Below are 15370 nucleotides of genomic sequence, written 5' to 3' on the forward strand. Positions count from 1 at the left end.
AATTCTCACCTGCACTCAGTTGGACAGCTTACAAGTGACGGCATAGTGCTGAATCTTATTATTTTATGCTCTTATATCATTCTAGATAGGTTACCTGGTGGTTCAAATGACCCGTAATTTTTTCTATATGGGCCTGTAGTCTATGAAACAATTTTTCAAATCGGACCAGTAGTTCTTGAGATTAGTGCGTTCAAACAAACAAATAAACAAACAAACTTTAACTTCAGCTTTATAATATTAGTATAGATAAGTTTGTGGCAACGTAATGCACTAGGGTATATAATATGTCAGTTCTATTATCGTGCCATACTATCTTTGCTAATTGGCTACTTAAGACTTAGGTTGGCCTGGAATGTTATCTTAATAAACCGAAATCCAGATAAAACTTCATAATCCTGAAGTTTTCTTTTATTAAAAAAAATTCAATAATAAATATTTTATCAAGGCGTATCTTGACGTTTTCTATATATACATTTTTAACGGTTAGCAAAGAAACCATACTTAAATTACAACGATTTCCTATAAAACACCAAATAATCACGTCAACACATTGAAAACCTACGAAGACATCGAATAACAAAACTCAAAAAAAAAGTACAGTCGAATTCAGCCCATTCCCTCCGTTTTTGGGAAACTCGAATAAAAATTCAAACGTCACCAATCTCCCACACACACAAAAGGCACTCACACATCGGCGAATTGTGCTGCGACTCAGAGCGACATCTCGCGAGCACATCGCCGGCTACCAACTGCAGGTCGGCGCTGGGAAAGCCGTCGCCATCTTCGTTTATCGTGAGGAAAGACGCGACGTCAGAGTTGTACGACATTGTTTCGATTATCTGTGGAAAGAAATATTTCATTTAAAGTGAAACGGATCATCATCAGTCACACACAGGCCTCTTAAGAGGGTTTTTAATGTTATAGCGGGCAACTGAGCTGGTGGTTCGCCTGATGGTAAACGATCACCACCGCCCGTGAACATTCGCCCATGAAGATTCTTACAAGCGTTGAGGTATAAAAAATCTTATCATCGGCTCTATTTTGTTTGATCAGGGAAAATATCAAAATAATATATCTCAAAGATAATGCAGCTTTCTATAGATTGAATAATTTTTAAAATCCGTTCAGTTGATCCAGCAATTAACACTATACATATAACGTCATAAACTCAAACTCAGAAATTCACACACAAGCCACATCTCATCGCCTAACATGCTTAAAGCTCCCCCTTCCTCTTCTTTTTCATTTGCGCGCGCCATCTTGCTACTTCATATAGCTTATAGTCAAACCATTTAACAAAAAAAAAAAAAACCATTCGAATGATACCATTTAAAAATATTAAAATCGATGAACGCACCTTATGTAATTCTTCCACATACGCCTTCATTGCATCTTCCTTTGACATGTTGCCCAGTTTCATCCACGCCTCCCATTTTGCCCTGAAAAAATCGTACCAATCCAGACTATTAATAGACTAGCTGTGACCCGTGACAGCGCTTGCTTCGTCAAACGAAACCCGCATGGGAATGAGATGATTCACCGCGGTTAAAAGAAACATATCTCTCTAGCCTATCTCGAGACATAAAAATCATACCACAAAATCGCCCCGTTGCGACTTGGAAGTAAGATATGAGTATCCTACTAATATTATAAATGCGAAAGTTTGTAAGGATGTATGTGTTTGCTGCTCTTTCACGCAAAAACTACTGAAGCGATTGCAATGAAATTTGGTACGTAGATAGCTGGACAACTGGATTAACACATAGGCAACTTTTTATGCCGATATTCCAACGGGATACGGATTTACGCAGGTGAAACCGCGGGGCGCAGCTAGTATAATATAATGAGGAAACTTTTGTATATTTTTGTATGTTTTGTGACGTTTCCACGCTAAAAACCCTGGACTGTTTTCAAAAAATTCATTCACTATTATTTAAGCTATTACTATATAATATATACCACGGGCAAAAGCCGAAGCCGGGCAAACAGCTAGTGGTATATAAGTCGCAGCCAACTAGCAGGATAGGATAGGATTAGATGTCTACAAGCATAAACTTCACACTTGCTATATGCACTCAACACACTGAGCGCATACAAAACATGTGTCGATGCATTAGCCATGCAAATAAACGAGCATTAGATGTGTTTATACATTTATTTGTTATAAAATAGTTAATTTACCTCACAATATCGCTTAATTATCATGACTAATGACACCATTATCAACAAATATCACAATGCCATTATGTTATCGTGTTTTGGCTATTGGCATATCATTGCATAATTACAATATTGTAGCATTAATGTTAACGTAAATATAAGGTAAATGTTTCCTTATATTTTTTTTGTATTTTACATACATGTATTTATAGATATATATGTCGCAGGTATATTATCAAAGCTGTGATATTACAAAGTCACTGTTGATATTAATATTATATCTAAACTAGCTACGCCCCGCGGTTTCACCCGCCTAAGTCCGTATCCCGTAGGAATATCGGGATAAAAAATTGCCTATATGTTATTCCAGTTGTCCAGCTATCTACGTACCAAATTTCAATCTGTTCAGTAGTGTCTGCGTGAAAGAGCAACAAACACACACACATCCTTACAAACTTACGCATATATCCTACTAATATTATAAATGCGAAAGTTAGTAAGGAAGAAATATAATATTATAACTAAATGAATCTAAACTGTAAATCGTCCTAGGGTATTCTCGTGGGGGGTCGCGGACGAATTACCAGCCAGCTCCCGCGGCCACTTCTCTAAACCGGCTTGACGGAACACAGTGGGGTTTTGGTCGGTAGGAATCCGACATAACCCACGGCTTTATCTCCGGAGACTGTGGGTTGCAAGATTTCCCTACTTACAAAAAAAGGGTGTTCTCGTGACATACCAATATCAAATACACCAGGCCGTTAAATTGTAAGAAATTGAGTCGCCATTATAACTTTTAATCTCTATAGGTATATTTGTAATCAGCGGTCCACCCCGGCATCGCCCGTGGTACATATATAGCCTACAGCCTTGCCCAATAAATTGGCTATCTAACACGGAATAGCAGTTCCTGAGATTAGCGCGTTCCACCAAACAAACAAACGAACAAACAGATTCTCGATTCTCTTATCACAATGTTCGTTCCCATACTATTAAGAAACGGCTGGACGATACTGTGCGCGGGTGATTATTAAATATTCAATTCAATCAACATAATATGTTTATCTACCTGTTTATGACGTCCCAAAAGCCCGGCTTGGGTTTCGTGCACGCCCCTTCCGTGCCCTGTTTGAAGTAACTGTAGAACCTCAGCATCATTTCATTGCTGGGCTGGTATGAGCCTGGAAAAGGGAACGCAATGCTGTCAACTAACTAGCCACTTGGTATAGAAACATGTGTGAAATCTAGCGGTTGTCCAGTGGTTTGTATGTGTGTGTGTGTGTGTGTGTGTGTGTGTGTGTGTGTGTGTGTGTGTGTGTGTGTCACGTGTTAATTGTGTGGTAGTGTGTAATTTTGTGTTTTTTTTTAGAATGAAAGAACCACACGTTTCTCTCTACACACGATAATAATAACATAACATAAAGACACACCAAATTACGCGAAAAAAATCTTTAAACCCCGATTAAATGCTACTTTGGGATAACTAAATTATTTGTAAATTTCCGCGGACTAAGCCGCGGGCGGAAGCTAATGTAACAATAATTTTAATTATCGTTGATAAAGAAACTCTTTGTTCACGAATGGAAGAAAATATCATTTGTTCATTCAATGAATTATTAGAGCATCTCATCATCATTATCATCATCATCAGTTCATCGATATGAACCAAAATATTGTTAGTATGTTTAAAAAATCGCATATAAATAAAGGACAGAGCTACTTATTGAAGGCAAAATATGAGCTGCCAGACTCCGTGGAGGAAGGTTGGCTTCAGATTACACTGCCTTCCCCCTCCTTTTCTTTCACACAACATGGACGTTTGACGTCAAGTCGTGACGTCATTTGATTCATAAACATATTAAAAAATTTCATATAACATTTCGAGTCAATACTAAACATGTATAAAACATTTATAATTAACGTACACGATCTCGCAAAGGGCTTTAATATTTTTACTCAATAATAAATTCAAAATCAAGGTAAATAAAGTAGATATTCTATTGCTAGTGGGGCAATAGTGTTTTAGTGGGTAGCTATGTGAAACGTGCGCTCAAGGTCAAATTACGACGTGTTCAAATATTTTAGGTGAAGGCGGCATGGAACTTTCTAGAAACAAAATTTCAGTCCAGGGAGGTTTTACCATGATGCCTACAAATTCCACTGTGAAGAGGATGACAGGATATTAAAGAATACATAAAGTTATGGTTGTTTTGTTTTCAAGCCATCCATCCATCATATCATTTAGAAGTAAAAAAATCCGAGTCATGAAAAGTGAAACTATAAAAAATTATTAACTAATGTCACACCAATATTGTTTTATAATTATGTATTTAAGAAATTTCAAAAATTCTATAAATACCAATAAAAACAAACTTGACGCACAGACCGTATAATTAATTATACACAAAAAGATTCACACTGATGAATAGGATACAATATAACGTGGTCATTCCCTAAATAAAGACTGTAAATCACAATGACAGTGGGAAATAGCAATTTGTACACAGGGTCATTGCAGATCCTACTTATTTGATACGATGGCATTTCACCCTTACGAGTATCATAGCATATTACAAGCAATTTCCATATAAAATGCTTATATCGCACTAGTGATTACGGTTATTAGAGACGTGACGACTGACAAACTTATTAAAAAGTATTTATATTGCGGTTCAGATGAATCGCTAAATCGTCATCGTACAGCTTAACATTGTCCATTCATTACATAATGCAGGAACTTTTATCCTTTTCGTTGACAATTTAATTTTGAAGTACGAAATTCTTGATCCATCAAAGTTCTGAAACTTTTCCCGATAAATGTAACTAAAATTGGTCAGAAATTAGAGTGCATGTTGTTGGCAGCCCTGAAATAGTGTCCCGAGTTGTTAATAACTTGGCGTATGTAGCTCGGGCTCGTTCCGCCCACGTCTCGCGCACGATTAACCGATTATGGATTTTTATAGTGTGCTCTAACTATACCTACGAATATATAAGGTCATTGCAAACAATTATCGTATGGCTGCAACAATAATATTTATGCACGATATGTCTTGAGTTTTAACACTATCAAAGGTCAGAAGGCAATCGATACAGTACCTTAACCGTTCAAGGGTTATCACCTGTGCAAGCAAGTTAATATAAAAATTTATTTAAAGAATGACTGTTGAATTTATTTAAAGAATGAAACAACTAGCCGCTAGTCCCGACTCCGCTTGGGTATCCCGTGAATGAAGTATGTTTGTATATAATATAACCTATGACACTAACAAGTGACTATCTATTGGTAAAAGTAAATTTAAAATCGCTTCAGTAGATTCAGAAATTACCCTCTACATTCTACAACGTCACAAACTCACACATTCAAAACTTTAACTCTTTATAATATTTGTGTAGATAACACATCAGTAAAAGTCGAGTAGGTCTAGGGTCAGTCAACATCTACTTTTCATACCCCTAAATGATAAGAGTAAGGCAGAAGAACGTTTGCCGGGTCACCTGGTAACACATAAATTAAAAGTGACAACCCTAAAGTGACCTTTATGACCAATGAATACAAATGAATAACAACTACATTAAAAATATTTATATTGCATTCAGCGTCACCTGACTGCCCTATAAATAAATGCACGTACTGACAGTGCAAAGATAATTTTTTATATAAGACTATTTTCTGAAAATATAGAACTAAGTATCGCGAACCGAATCTACGCAAATATCATAAAGCTGAAGAGTTTGTTTGTTTGTTTGAACACGCTTATCTCAGGAACTACTAGTCCGTTATGAAAAATTCTTTCAATTTTTGATAGCCTATTTATTGAGGAAGGCTTTAGGCTATATATGTACCACGGGCCAAGACGGGAGGGACCTCTTCAATATTCAATATTTCGGTTACCATTATAAATCCATATAAAGAATATAAATTTTACATAATTAAACGTAGAAATTAAAAACTTTTTAAGTGGTAAGTCTCCCCGTGACCACGCTCGCTGTAAAGTGTTCGAAACGTCGGGTTAATAATATAATGAATAAATCGCGTTTAGAATCCGTTAAAAAGTTTTTAATTTCTAAATGTATAATACTCGCGTAAAATCAAACACAACACAACAAATATTATAATTAAACTTATTAAACAGGCAATTCTAAAGAAAACAGATTCTTCCAAAACTACATCGTCAGTTACTTCTCACATATATATTTCTGCTGGCAGCGAGTTATTGCTTTTCCCTCCCATGCTCGCAGCTTGGAAAAACACCTCACAGTTCACGAAACTCGGTCAATACCAACGCGTCTGGAGCACCGAAATGTCAATTATAATGACAAGTTATGTAAAGTTTACCGAACGCGTAGGTGTGGCTTTAATCCTATGGTTTTATGGTACTCCATATGGCTCCTCGTATCCTACTATCCTACTTCCTACTAATATTATAAATGCGAAAGTTTGTAAGGATGTGTGTGTGTTTGTTGCTCAGTGCAATCGGTTCAGGAGTTTTTGCGTGAAAGAGTAACAAACACACACACACATCCTTACAAACTTTCACATTTATAATATAAGTTGGATTTTCAAGGTAAAATGAAGGTCAAATGGATGAAAACTGAATTTTTGAAAAATGTTTATTGATCATTTTATTTACAAGGTTTAAAAACTAGTATATAGATGTTAGAGTCTAATAGTTAATGAATTGTTTACTTCCTAAACTGTAACTAACAGGGACCTATTTATTTAAACATATTATAGACAAATTTTTCATATAGAACAAATTTAAAACAGATATTTAATTTTTTGCAGTTCACTTGTATTCAAGTATAATAAGAAAATAATATTATGCACTATTTCTTAACCTTAGAATTGCAGCTCATTTCATTGACGTCATAAAGAAAGTTAAAAAACTGAGAAAACTTTACGTATATAATAAATTAAATTAATTACTTATTGTTATAAAAACAAAGCGTAATAAAAACATACTATCTACATAGGATATCAATATTTTTAAGGAAAAATCATTACGCAATGAAATAAGTAAAGAATCAATGGAACAAATATGTAAGTAGTTTCGATAAAATCAAATACAAAATGTCCAACAATAAAAAAATGAATAATAACGAGGAAGCATAATTAATTTCTTTGGGGTGATTGGAATATAAATCTATTTAAACGTCCATTTTTATGAATATTTATAAGCTTAGTTATGACTTCAATACCAACGAACGTGAACGAATATTGTCGGCCTTGTTTCTACTATCCATAAATGTTTCCTTTTACCATTACCAAGCTAAAGTTCAAATAGGGATTTGACCCACAGCGCACTCTACCAAATAATGGCTTACTAGCGGTCCGCCCCAGCTTCGCCCGAGGTACATATAGAGCCTATAGACTTCCTCAATGAATGGGCTGTCTAACACTGAAAGAATTTTTCAAATCGGACCAGTAGTTCCTGCGATTAGTGCGTTCAAACAAACAAACTCTTCAGCTTTAAAATATTAGCTTTATAATATTAGATCACGCAGTTCAAGTACTTCGATGTAAGTCATTCGATGCTCCAAGGGTATGGTGTCTTCACTTTCTTCGGTGCACGGTGAAGCTTTGAAATAACTGACCATATGCGATGGTTCCCAAGCAAGAATAGATTAGAAGATTTAATTTGAAAATTACGTATTTTATTGTAGTGCTTTAACTTTGGTTATTGAAACGGAGATAAAAATAAATAAAAACTACATAAAATTTTTTTATTCTGTTCGATCAAAATCTACCGATGCCTGGCGTCAATGACCTACGTCTTGATAGACGTAGAAACACTTACTCGTGCCGCGGTTTCACTCGCGTATTTCATCCTTTTAACACCAGTGTTCCCTTGACAGTATTGGAATAGACAGGAGCCTCTGTTATTCCTTATAACATCAGCTATCTGCCAGTGAAAGTTTAGTCGAAATCTGTACAGCCGTTCCAACGATTAGCCGGAACAAACACAGTGACAGATAGAATAAAAAATGTATTTTGATACATGAACATAGACTCTTATGTACTTATTTATTTAGTAAAATGCTGTTATTGCAATATATCAAAGAAATAGTCCAATTTAATGTATTTATCTATTTTTTTTCCATCTATAAAAGTAAGACCGTGTTCTATTAAATAGAATACATTTCGTTACTGTGCGCAGTGCGTTCTGTTCTACTGTAGCTACAGCTCACATAAACCGGGTCAAACATGCCCATTGGCCATTATTTGGATATATCTATTCGTTGATTGTTTTGATAGATAGATAGATAGATAGATAGATAGATAGATATATAGAAATGAGATAGATACGAGTAGATAGTAAAACTTTTTGCCCGCGGCTTCACACGTGTTAAATTCGGAGTAGTTTTATACATGTAATTTTACATAAACCTTCCTCTTGAATCACTGTATGTATTAAAAAAACAACCCCATATAATCCGTTATGTAGTAAACTTAGATGTTTATGCATACATACATCTCAGACGCGAGAAGCGACTTCGCTTTATACTATGTAATGATAACTCCGCGGGTCAACAGATTATTACGATTTTTTTTGTATTGCTGTCTTTTGGTGTCATTATAGAAGCTGGAGTAACTCCCCGTCTGCCAGAACCTCCTGTCCAGGAACTTCGGTAACCATTTTGTCCAAAGAGTAATCTTAAATACTTAATAGACAATCTATACTGCTACGCAAATAGACATATATGGGTAGGAAATTTTATTCTGCGTTTCATTAGCCTAAATATTACAGTTAGTTAGTTCTAATGGAACATCTTTTGAAATATATAGCCTGTGTCACTCAGTGAAGTTGCATCTTCCTAATGGTGATAGAATTTTCGAAATCGGTCCAGCGGTTTTTGCGTGAAAACGTTTCAAAGTTGCCTCTATGTCCTACTAATATTATATCCTACTAATATTATAAATGCGAAAGTTTGTAAGGATGTGTGTGTGTTTGTTGCTTTTTCACGCAAAAACTACTGAACCGATTGCAACGAAATTTGGTACGTAGATAGCTGGATAACTGGAATAACATATAGGCAACTTTTTATCCCGATATTCCTACGGGATACGGACTTACGCGGGTGAAACCGTGGGGTGCAGCTAGGAATATTATAGTGTAGAAAAAACGTTTCGTAATTGAGAGTCTCGAAAAACCCATCTGTGCCCAAAATCAATAGAACAAGCAATAGAATCTATGACGGTACTTTCACTAACGAAGCGTTTCGTACAAGGCGCCGTTTCCTTTCACACAACCTAGAAACAAGTAGGGACGGTTGATTGTGTCAACATTGTTGGGTTTATTTCGGCACACACCGTGCTACCTAGTACTGTTTCTATCGTAAACAACTTTATTAATAAGAATTTAAGGCATAAGGTACGGCATAGAACAATATGTTCCTACCTATTTTATTTATTTAATACTTTATTGTATATATACTATATTATTTATCTATGTATACGATAAATACACACATTTATGCTATACTAGCTGCGCGCAGCGGTTTCACCCGCGTAAGTCCATATCCCGTAGGAATATCGGGATAAAAAGTTTCCTTTATGTTATTCCAGATGTCCAGCTGTCTACGCACCAAATTTCATTGCAATCGGTTCAGTAGTATTTGCTTGAAAGAGCAACAAACACACACATATCCTTTACAAACTTTCGCATTTATAATATTAGTAGGTTTGTAGGAAGTAGGAAGTAGGATATAGTAGGATAGGATAGAATTCAATGGTCCATTTATTGAAAAAGGCAAACAATGCTGTATGTGCGATTGATGTTAGTCACAATGTTAGTCACCATACTCCTCCGGCTGGACCGAGATTTATGGAATTTTGTATGCACATCGGATAGGCCCGAGAATCGGCCAACATCTTTTTTCATACCCCCCCCTGTGAGAAGTGTTTGCCGGTCAGCTAATATAGATGAAAATTGTGACTTTGTGTGATGACTGTCCCGAAGCGAAAAGGGTTTTCAGGCATAGCATTTGTCGAGTGAGCTGGTATAAGTACTAATAGAAAATATCAATTATAAGCAAAAACGTAAAGCTAGGGTTACCAGCACAACATTCAACCGTCAAAAATTGCAGACTCGGGCACAGATAAATAACTGATATTATTCAAATATTACACTACATTACGCTTAGATGTCAAGATTCAATTATCGTGAGAGAAAAAGGGACACTCACTTTTGGTATGTGGTAGTCGAGCACACTTCGGCACGAATTGGGCCAGCTAGCACCAGGAAGTACCCGGATATATAGTATAAGAAATAGCATACTGCTGTGTTTCGTTCGGTGAGTGGGAGAGCCGGAGGCCCATATCCTTTTTCTCGCTCTTCCCAGTCCTATCCTTTATTATTCTCATCATTCCTTTATCAATCCTTTTCCAATTTTAATTCGGCAATCCATTTGTAGAGGCGTAAGGTCTGCAACTGACCTTATGCCTCTCCAAATGTATTCCATTGTCCACGATGACATAAAAAATGGACAACTGATGGTAAATCTGGCTAATTAGCCACATTTCGGCATGCTATACCCGATGTGCTTTTAAATCTATCTAAAAATCCCACAAAAATATTATTTTAATATAATTTTCAGCCAAGAAGTGAATAATTTCCCTAAGTACGTTAAAATAGCCCTATTATATATTCACACATGTGAGTGATATCGCCTTAATTGTAACGAAGGTTGTATGCGATCGAAGACCCGAACATACTAGAACGAGGTTAAATGATTTGGGAGCGTGTTGAGATATACCAGCATACTTATTTCTAATTCAGTTTAATATATTCACCCGCGTAAGTCCGTATTCCGTAGGAATATCGGGATAAAAAGTTGCCTATATGTTATTCCAGTTGTCCAGCTGTCTACGTACCAAATTTCATTGCAATCGGTTCAGTAGTTTTTGCGCGATAGAGCAACAAACGCACACAAATCCTTACAAACTTTCGCATTTATAATATTAGTAGGATGTAGGATTAGTAGGATTGCAATAATTATGATAAACACATCCACGTCCCCTTATCAATAAGTACGATTATAGCCCGCGCTCCGGACAAATCTCGATTAAGTATCATAAATTAAATATTACGCAATACTGGAATTTCATTATAGTAATGTTTCTAATTCATATTTTTCTTATTGACAATAACATTTTTATACTGTATATTTATATGATTTATACATATATACGTAGTTATGAATATTATAATCGCAGCTACCTAGTTACTAGCCCTTAAATTAATAGTTTAAATCTCATTTTACATTTTCCGTGCGTGTCGTTTGTTTGGGGTTTTCCTTATTTTTACTGGCTTGTTTTTAAAAACTCGTATCGCTTCAACCATCTAGTTAATACGATATTAAATGCCTCACAACTTAAAGAAAAATATGAATAACTATGGACTAATAGTTTATTTTACGACAAAGATTTCTGTATTAAATACTAGCTTTCCGCCCGCGGCTTTACCCGCATAATCGCAGGAAGGATAGTCGCGGGGTATTCCTTGCATGGTTCCCGTTCCCGTGTGATTTCCGGGAAGAATATATGCCCTATGTCCGTCTCCTGGTTCTGAGTTACCTCTCCAGCACTTTACAGCTAAACCGATTCATCCGTTTTTGAGTTATAAATAGCATAACACTTTCTTTTATTTACATACATTAATTACAAACACTATACCTAATAAGGAAACTTTGGTTATTTTTATATTTGTATATCATAATCTCTGGACCGATTAAAAAATTCTTTCACCATTGGAAGGCTGCAACTAATATAAATACAAAACTAAGATATAGATTAACATAGGTTTATATGTACCACGGGCTAAGCCACGGCGAACAGCTAGTGAAAGATTTTATCATTATTTCTAAGCCCAATTCATCACAATATATATGTTCACACTACTATGCGTTCCAACTAATTATTTATTATGTCAATTACGTATCAAATATTTTTTGTAAAATACAATTAACTAATAGAAAACCATTTTGCATTTAATAACGGTTTATTTTATTTTATCGGACCTTTACATTAAATTTAAATAGAAACGTTACTCTTTATATAATTATTGAAACGTTACTATTTAACACTTTATCATCAGCCTATATATGTTCCCACTGCGGGGTCACAAGCTTCCAAGTTCGGATTGACAGATGTCACATGTCGTCGAACTTTAAAATTCTTGGACATGCCGGTTTCCTCACAATGTTTGCCTTCACCGTTTAGACCAGTGGTGATGTTATCCACATGCGCAGATAAAATGAAAAATCCATTTATTTCCTGCACGCTCGCCCGGTCTCGATCCCCAGACTTATCGATTTTAAGTCCGATGTTCTCACCACTGAGCCACAGCTACTTTTAAATTAACACTTATGACGTCACAAATTGGCGCTGAATCGATCCTACGTTATGTACTGTTAATAACATTTCGAATGGAATAAAACTCATTTCAAATCTGAGTTCAAGTAATAAGGACATGTGATTTATTAATACCATTTGGTCGATGGATTCCCCCCAAAAAATTAATTACGACTAAGTTTTAACTCTTACGTAGGGTTCAAAAAACTTACAAGAACTCAAGGTTTCACTATAACCACTAACATTTTTTCTTGTATATATGATATGTAAGTACAATTGATATTTTTTGTGCGAATCACTACTCGCGCTCTTCTAACGTTTTTACATAAAAACAAGTGCTTCAAGTGTAATAACGCATGACAATAGTAGATTAGAAACCGCGCGGCACAGCTAGTATTGTATGCGAAAGTTCGTAAGAATGTATGGATGTTTGTTCGCTCTTTGACGCAAAAACAGCTGATCTGTTCCGTATGAAATTATCTACAGAAATCGTCTATAGTCTGGTTAAGCATAGTCTTCTACCTTTAACCCGAGTATCATGCGAATGACGTCGCAGGTTACAGCAAGTATTAAATAAAAGAGAAGCAGTAGTCTCCAACTCTACACTCTCATAATATAACCGTTATGACTTCCTATCGATAATATATCTAACATTTAATGTCAACAGCGGTTACGTAACGCTGTAACAATATTGGTATACGTAAGATGCATCTGACCAATATAACATATTCACAGCTGGTTTTCATGATCTCTATGGCCTCGATATCAAACAAATCGAGCAGAGTATTTTCTTGTGTTTGAATCGAGCAGAGTTCACAGCTAACAGCAAGGTACAATAATGAGCACTTGAAAATGAGCAAAGGTAATTGTACTGCCCATCGGTTCGTAAAATTATGCTATGGTATCTTACGCGTTTAGGTGTGAAGTAACAGTAGTTCGGCTATCCACTTCTCTAGCGTGATTATTCATTTAAATATAAACTGTTTTTACAACTTCGTTTTGACATTGATCTGATTTAAAAAAAAAACAACACAGAGTTCTCTGTGGGACTGTAAATTACGATTTTCTGCATTTTGACAATACAAAAGTTCACCTAAACGCAGTCTAGTTGGATAAATAAATGTTTAAGTTTGTCTTCGAGTTGTTATTAATATTATAAATGTGAAGTTTGTAAGGATATGTGGTTACATGTCTGTAATTCTTTAACGCAAGAACAGATGATCGGATCTGTATGAAATATGGTTCAGAATAGAGAATAGTCTCTATATGAATATAGGCTTGGGCTTACAAGTTTATTTATATTATATTCCTCAGAATTAAGCTAGAAGAACATACAAAATTTCCAAATATAAATTACATGCGATTTGATTAATTGATTTATCCATTACTTAATACACTTGCATGATAAATAAAATCATGGTATTCAAGTGTCGAGAGCTGAAGCACAGTCATAAATCCATTGAAATGCAATTTTAATATCTATCAATTCATGAAAATTTATTAACACATCAATTTCCATATATTTTGTGATCATCACGAAATAGACAAAATCATCAACTACTTTGGGATATGTATACAAAAAATTGCTATGTATTTGCGGTAGATGCATTTTGATGAAATTTGGCATTTTATGTGTAATTTGGTCCAACTTGAGAGATAGGATAGTTTTTATTTCTATTCATTATTCCAATAATTTATAATTAACAATAAATTAAGCCACAGCCACACCAATGGGTGGCCAGGTATGCTAGTAACAAATAAAAGTAAAAAACTCATAATTGTAGTTCTCTTATCTACTATAAATGCAATGAATTAAACAATTTCCCTTGAAATTGTGGTAATATAAGTATGTATTGAACTAAAATATAAAAATATAGAATAAAAGAAACAAAAACTAAATTGCAACTGAAGATGGAAATCATTATGACAATTTTATGTTTTACTAGATGTTCACCTGACTTTACTTGTTATTCCTACATAGCCTGTCACTGAGTGAGATACACCTTTCTAATGGTGAAAGAATTTTAGAAATAGATACATTCTAGTTTTTGTGTACACATATTAGTAACATAATATTAAGTATTTATTCTTATTAATTTAAAATTATGACAATCTAATATTTATATAATTTAAATGGAACATGTATGTAAATTATTTATAATACAGCTACTTATTCTAATCTTGAAAATTAGTTTGTCAGAAAGCTAATCATTTAAATGTACTCCAGATTGACATGTAGAACACATTGGATACGAAATCAGATATGTAGAACTATCGCATCTATTACACAATGCTATAGTATATAGCCTCCATAGGCTTTTGATGTTTTCAAATTATTTTCACAACATACCACTTTTGGGCAGACTCCTTATCACATTAACTGCTGCATGGAACTTTTCTTCTAGAGACATTTTTGCACAATCACTGAACTCAACGACACTAACGTACTTTGGACTTGAAAAATAAACTGTTTATTAATTCAACACTGTAGACACATCCATATTATTAGACAGTGGGCACCATAGGAAAATTATCTAGCATTTATTTTGACCAATCGATATTGATCGGAGTAAATGAAAAATTTATTAATTTACACTGTAATCACGGAATTTTTATTATTATTATTGTATTTTAATTTCACAGGCCGCAGAATGTAGACGCGAGGTCGTACCTACGTAAATTGATAATTTTGATTGATTTGGTAAATGTCTATTGTCATCAATTGCCAAAAGATTTTTGACAGTTCACAGTCGCACTCGACAGATAAGAATTGTAGTCATAATAGTGATGACCCTTACAGCTAGATTAATATTTTTAATAATCTATTTATTGAATAATTAGGTAGGTATTGTTTTT

The 15370-nt window shown here is 34.8% G+C and overlaps 1 protein-coding gene across 2 annotated transcripts in view; it reads right to left on the minus strand.

Moving 5' to 3' along the window:
- LOC119836471 (acyl-CoA-binding domain-containing protein 5) overlaps positions 1 to 15222 on the minus strand; it is a 21331-nt gene extending 6109 nt beyond the window's left edge. Inside the window, exons 1-4 of one of the 2 annotated variants that reach the window (XM_038361802.1) lie at positions 14865 to 15222; positions 3230 to 3341; positions 1358 to 1439; positions 689 to 839 (exon numbers count right to left, since the gene is read on the minus strand). In XM_038361802.1, coding sequence (XP_038217730.1) covers positions 689 to 839; positions 1358 to 1439; positions 3230 to 3341; positions 14865 to 14925 — 406 coding nt within the window. In that variant the 5' untranslated portion in view covers positions 14926 to 15222. The remainder of the gene's footprint in view (positions 1 to 688; positions 840 to 1357; positions 1440 to 3229; positions 3342 to 14864) is intronic. The other variant, XM_038361803.1, reaches the window with a different exon arrangement.
- Between the last annotated feature and the right edge of the window lie 148 nt (positions 15223 to 15370).

Source organism: Zerene cesonia, chromosome 24 (assembly GCF_012273895.1).
Source record: "Zerene cesonia ecotype Mississippi chromosome 24, Zerene_cesonia_1.1, whole genome shotgun sequence".
NCBI lineage: Eukaryota > Metazoa > Arthropoda > Insecta > Lepidoptera > Pieridae > Zerene > Zerene cesonia.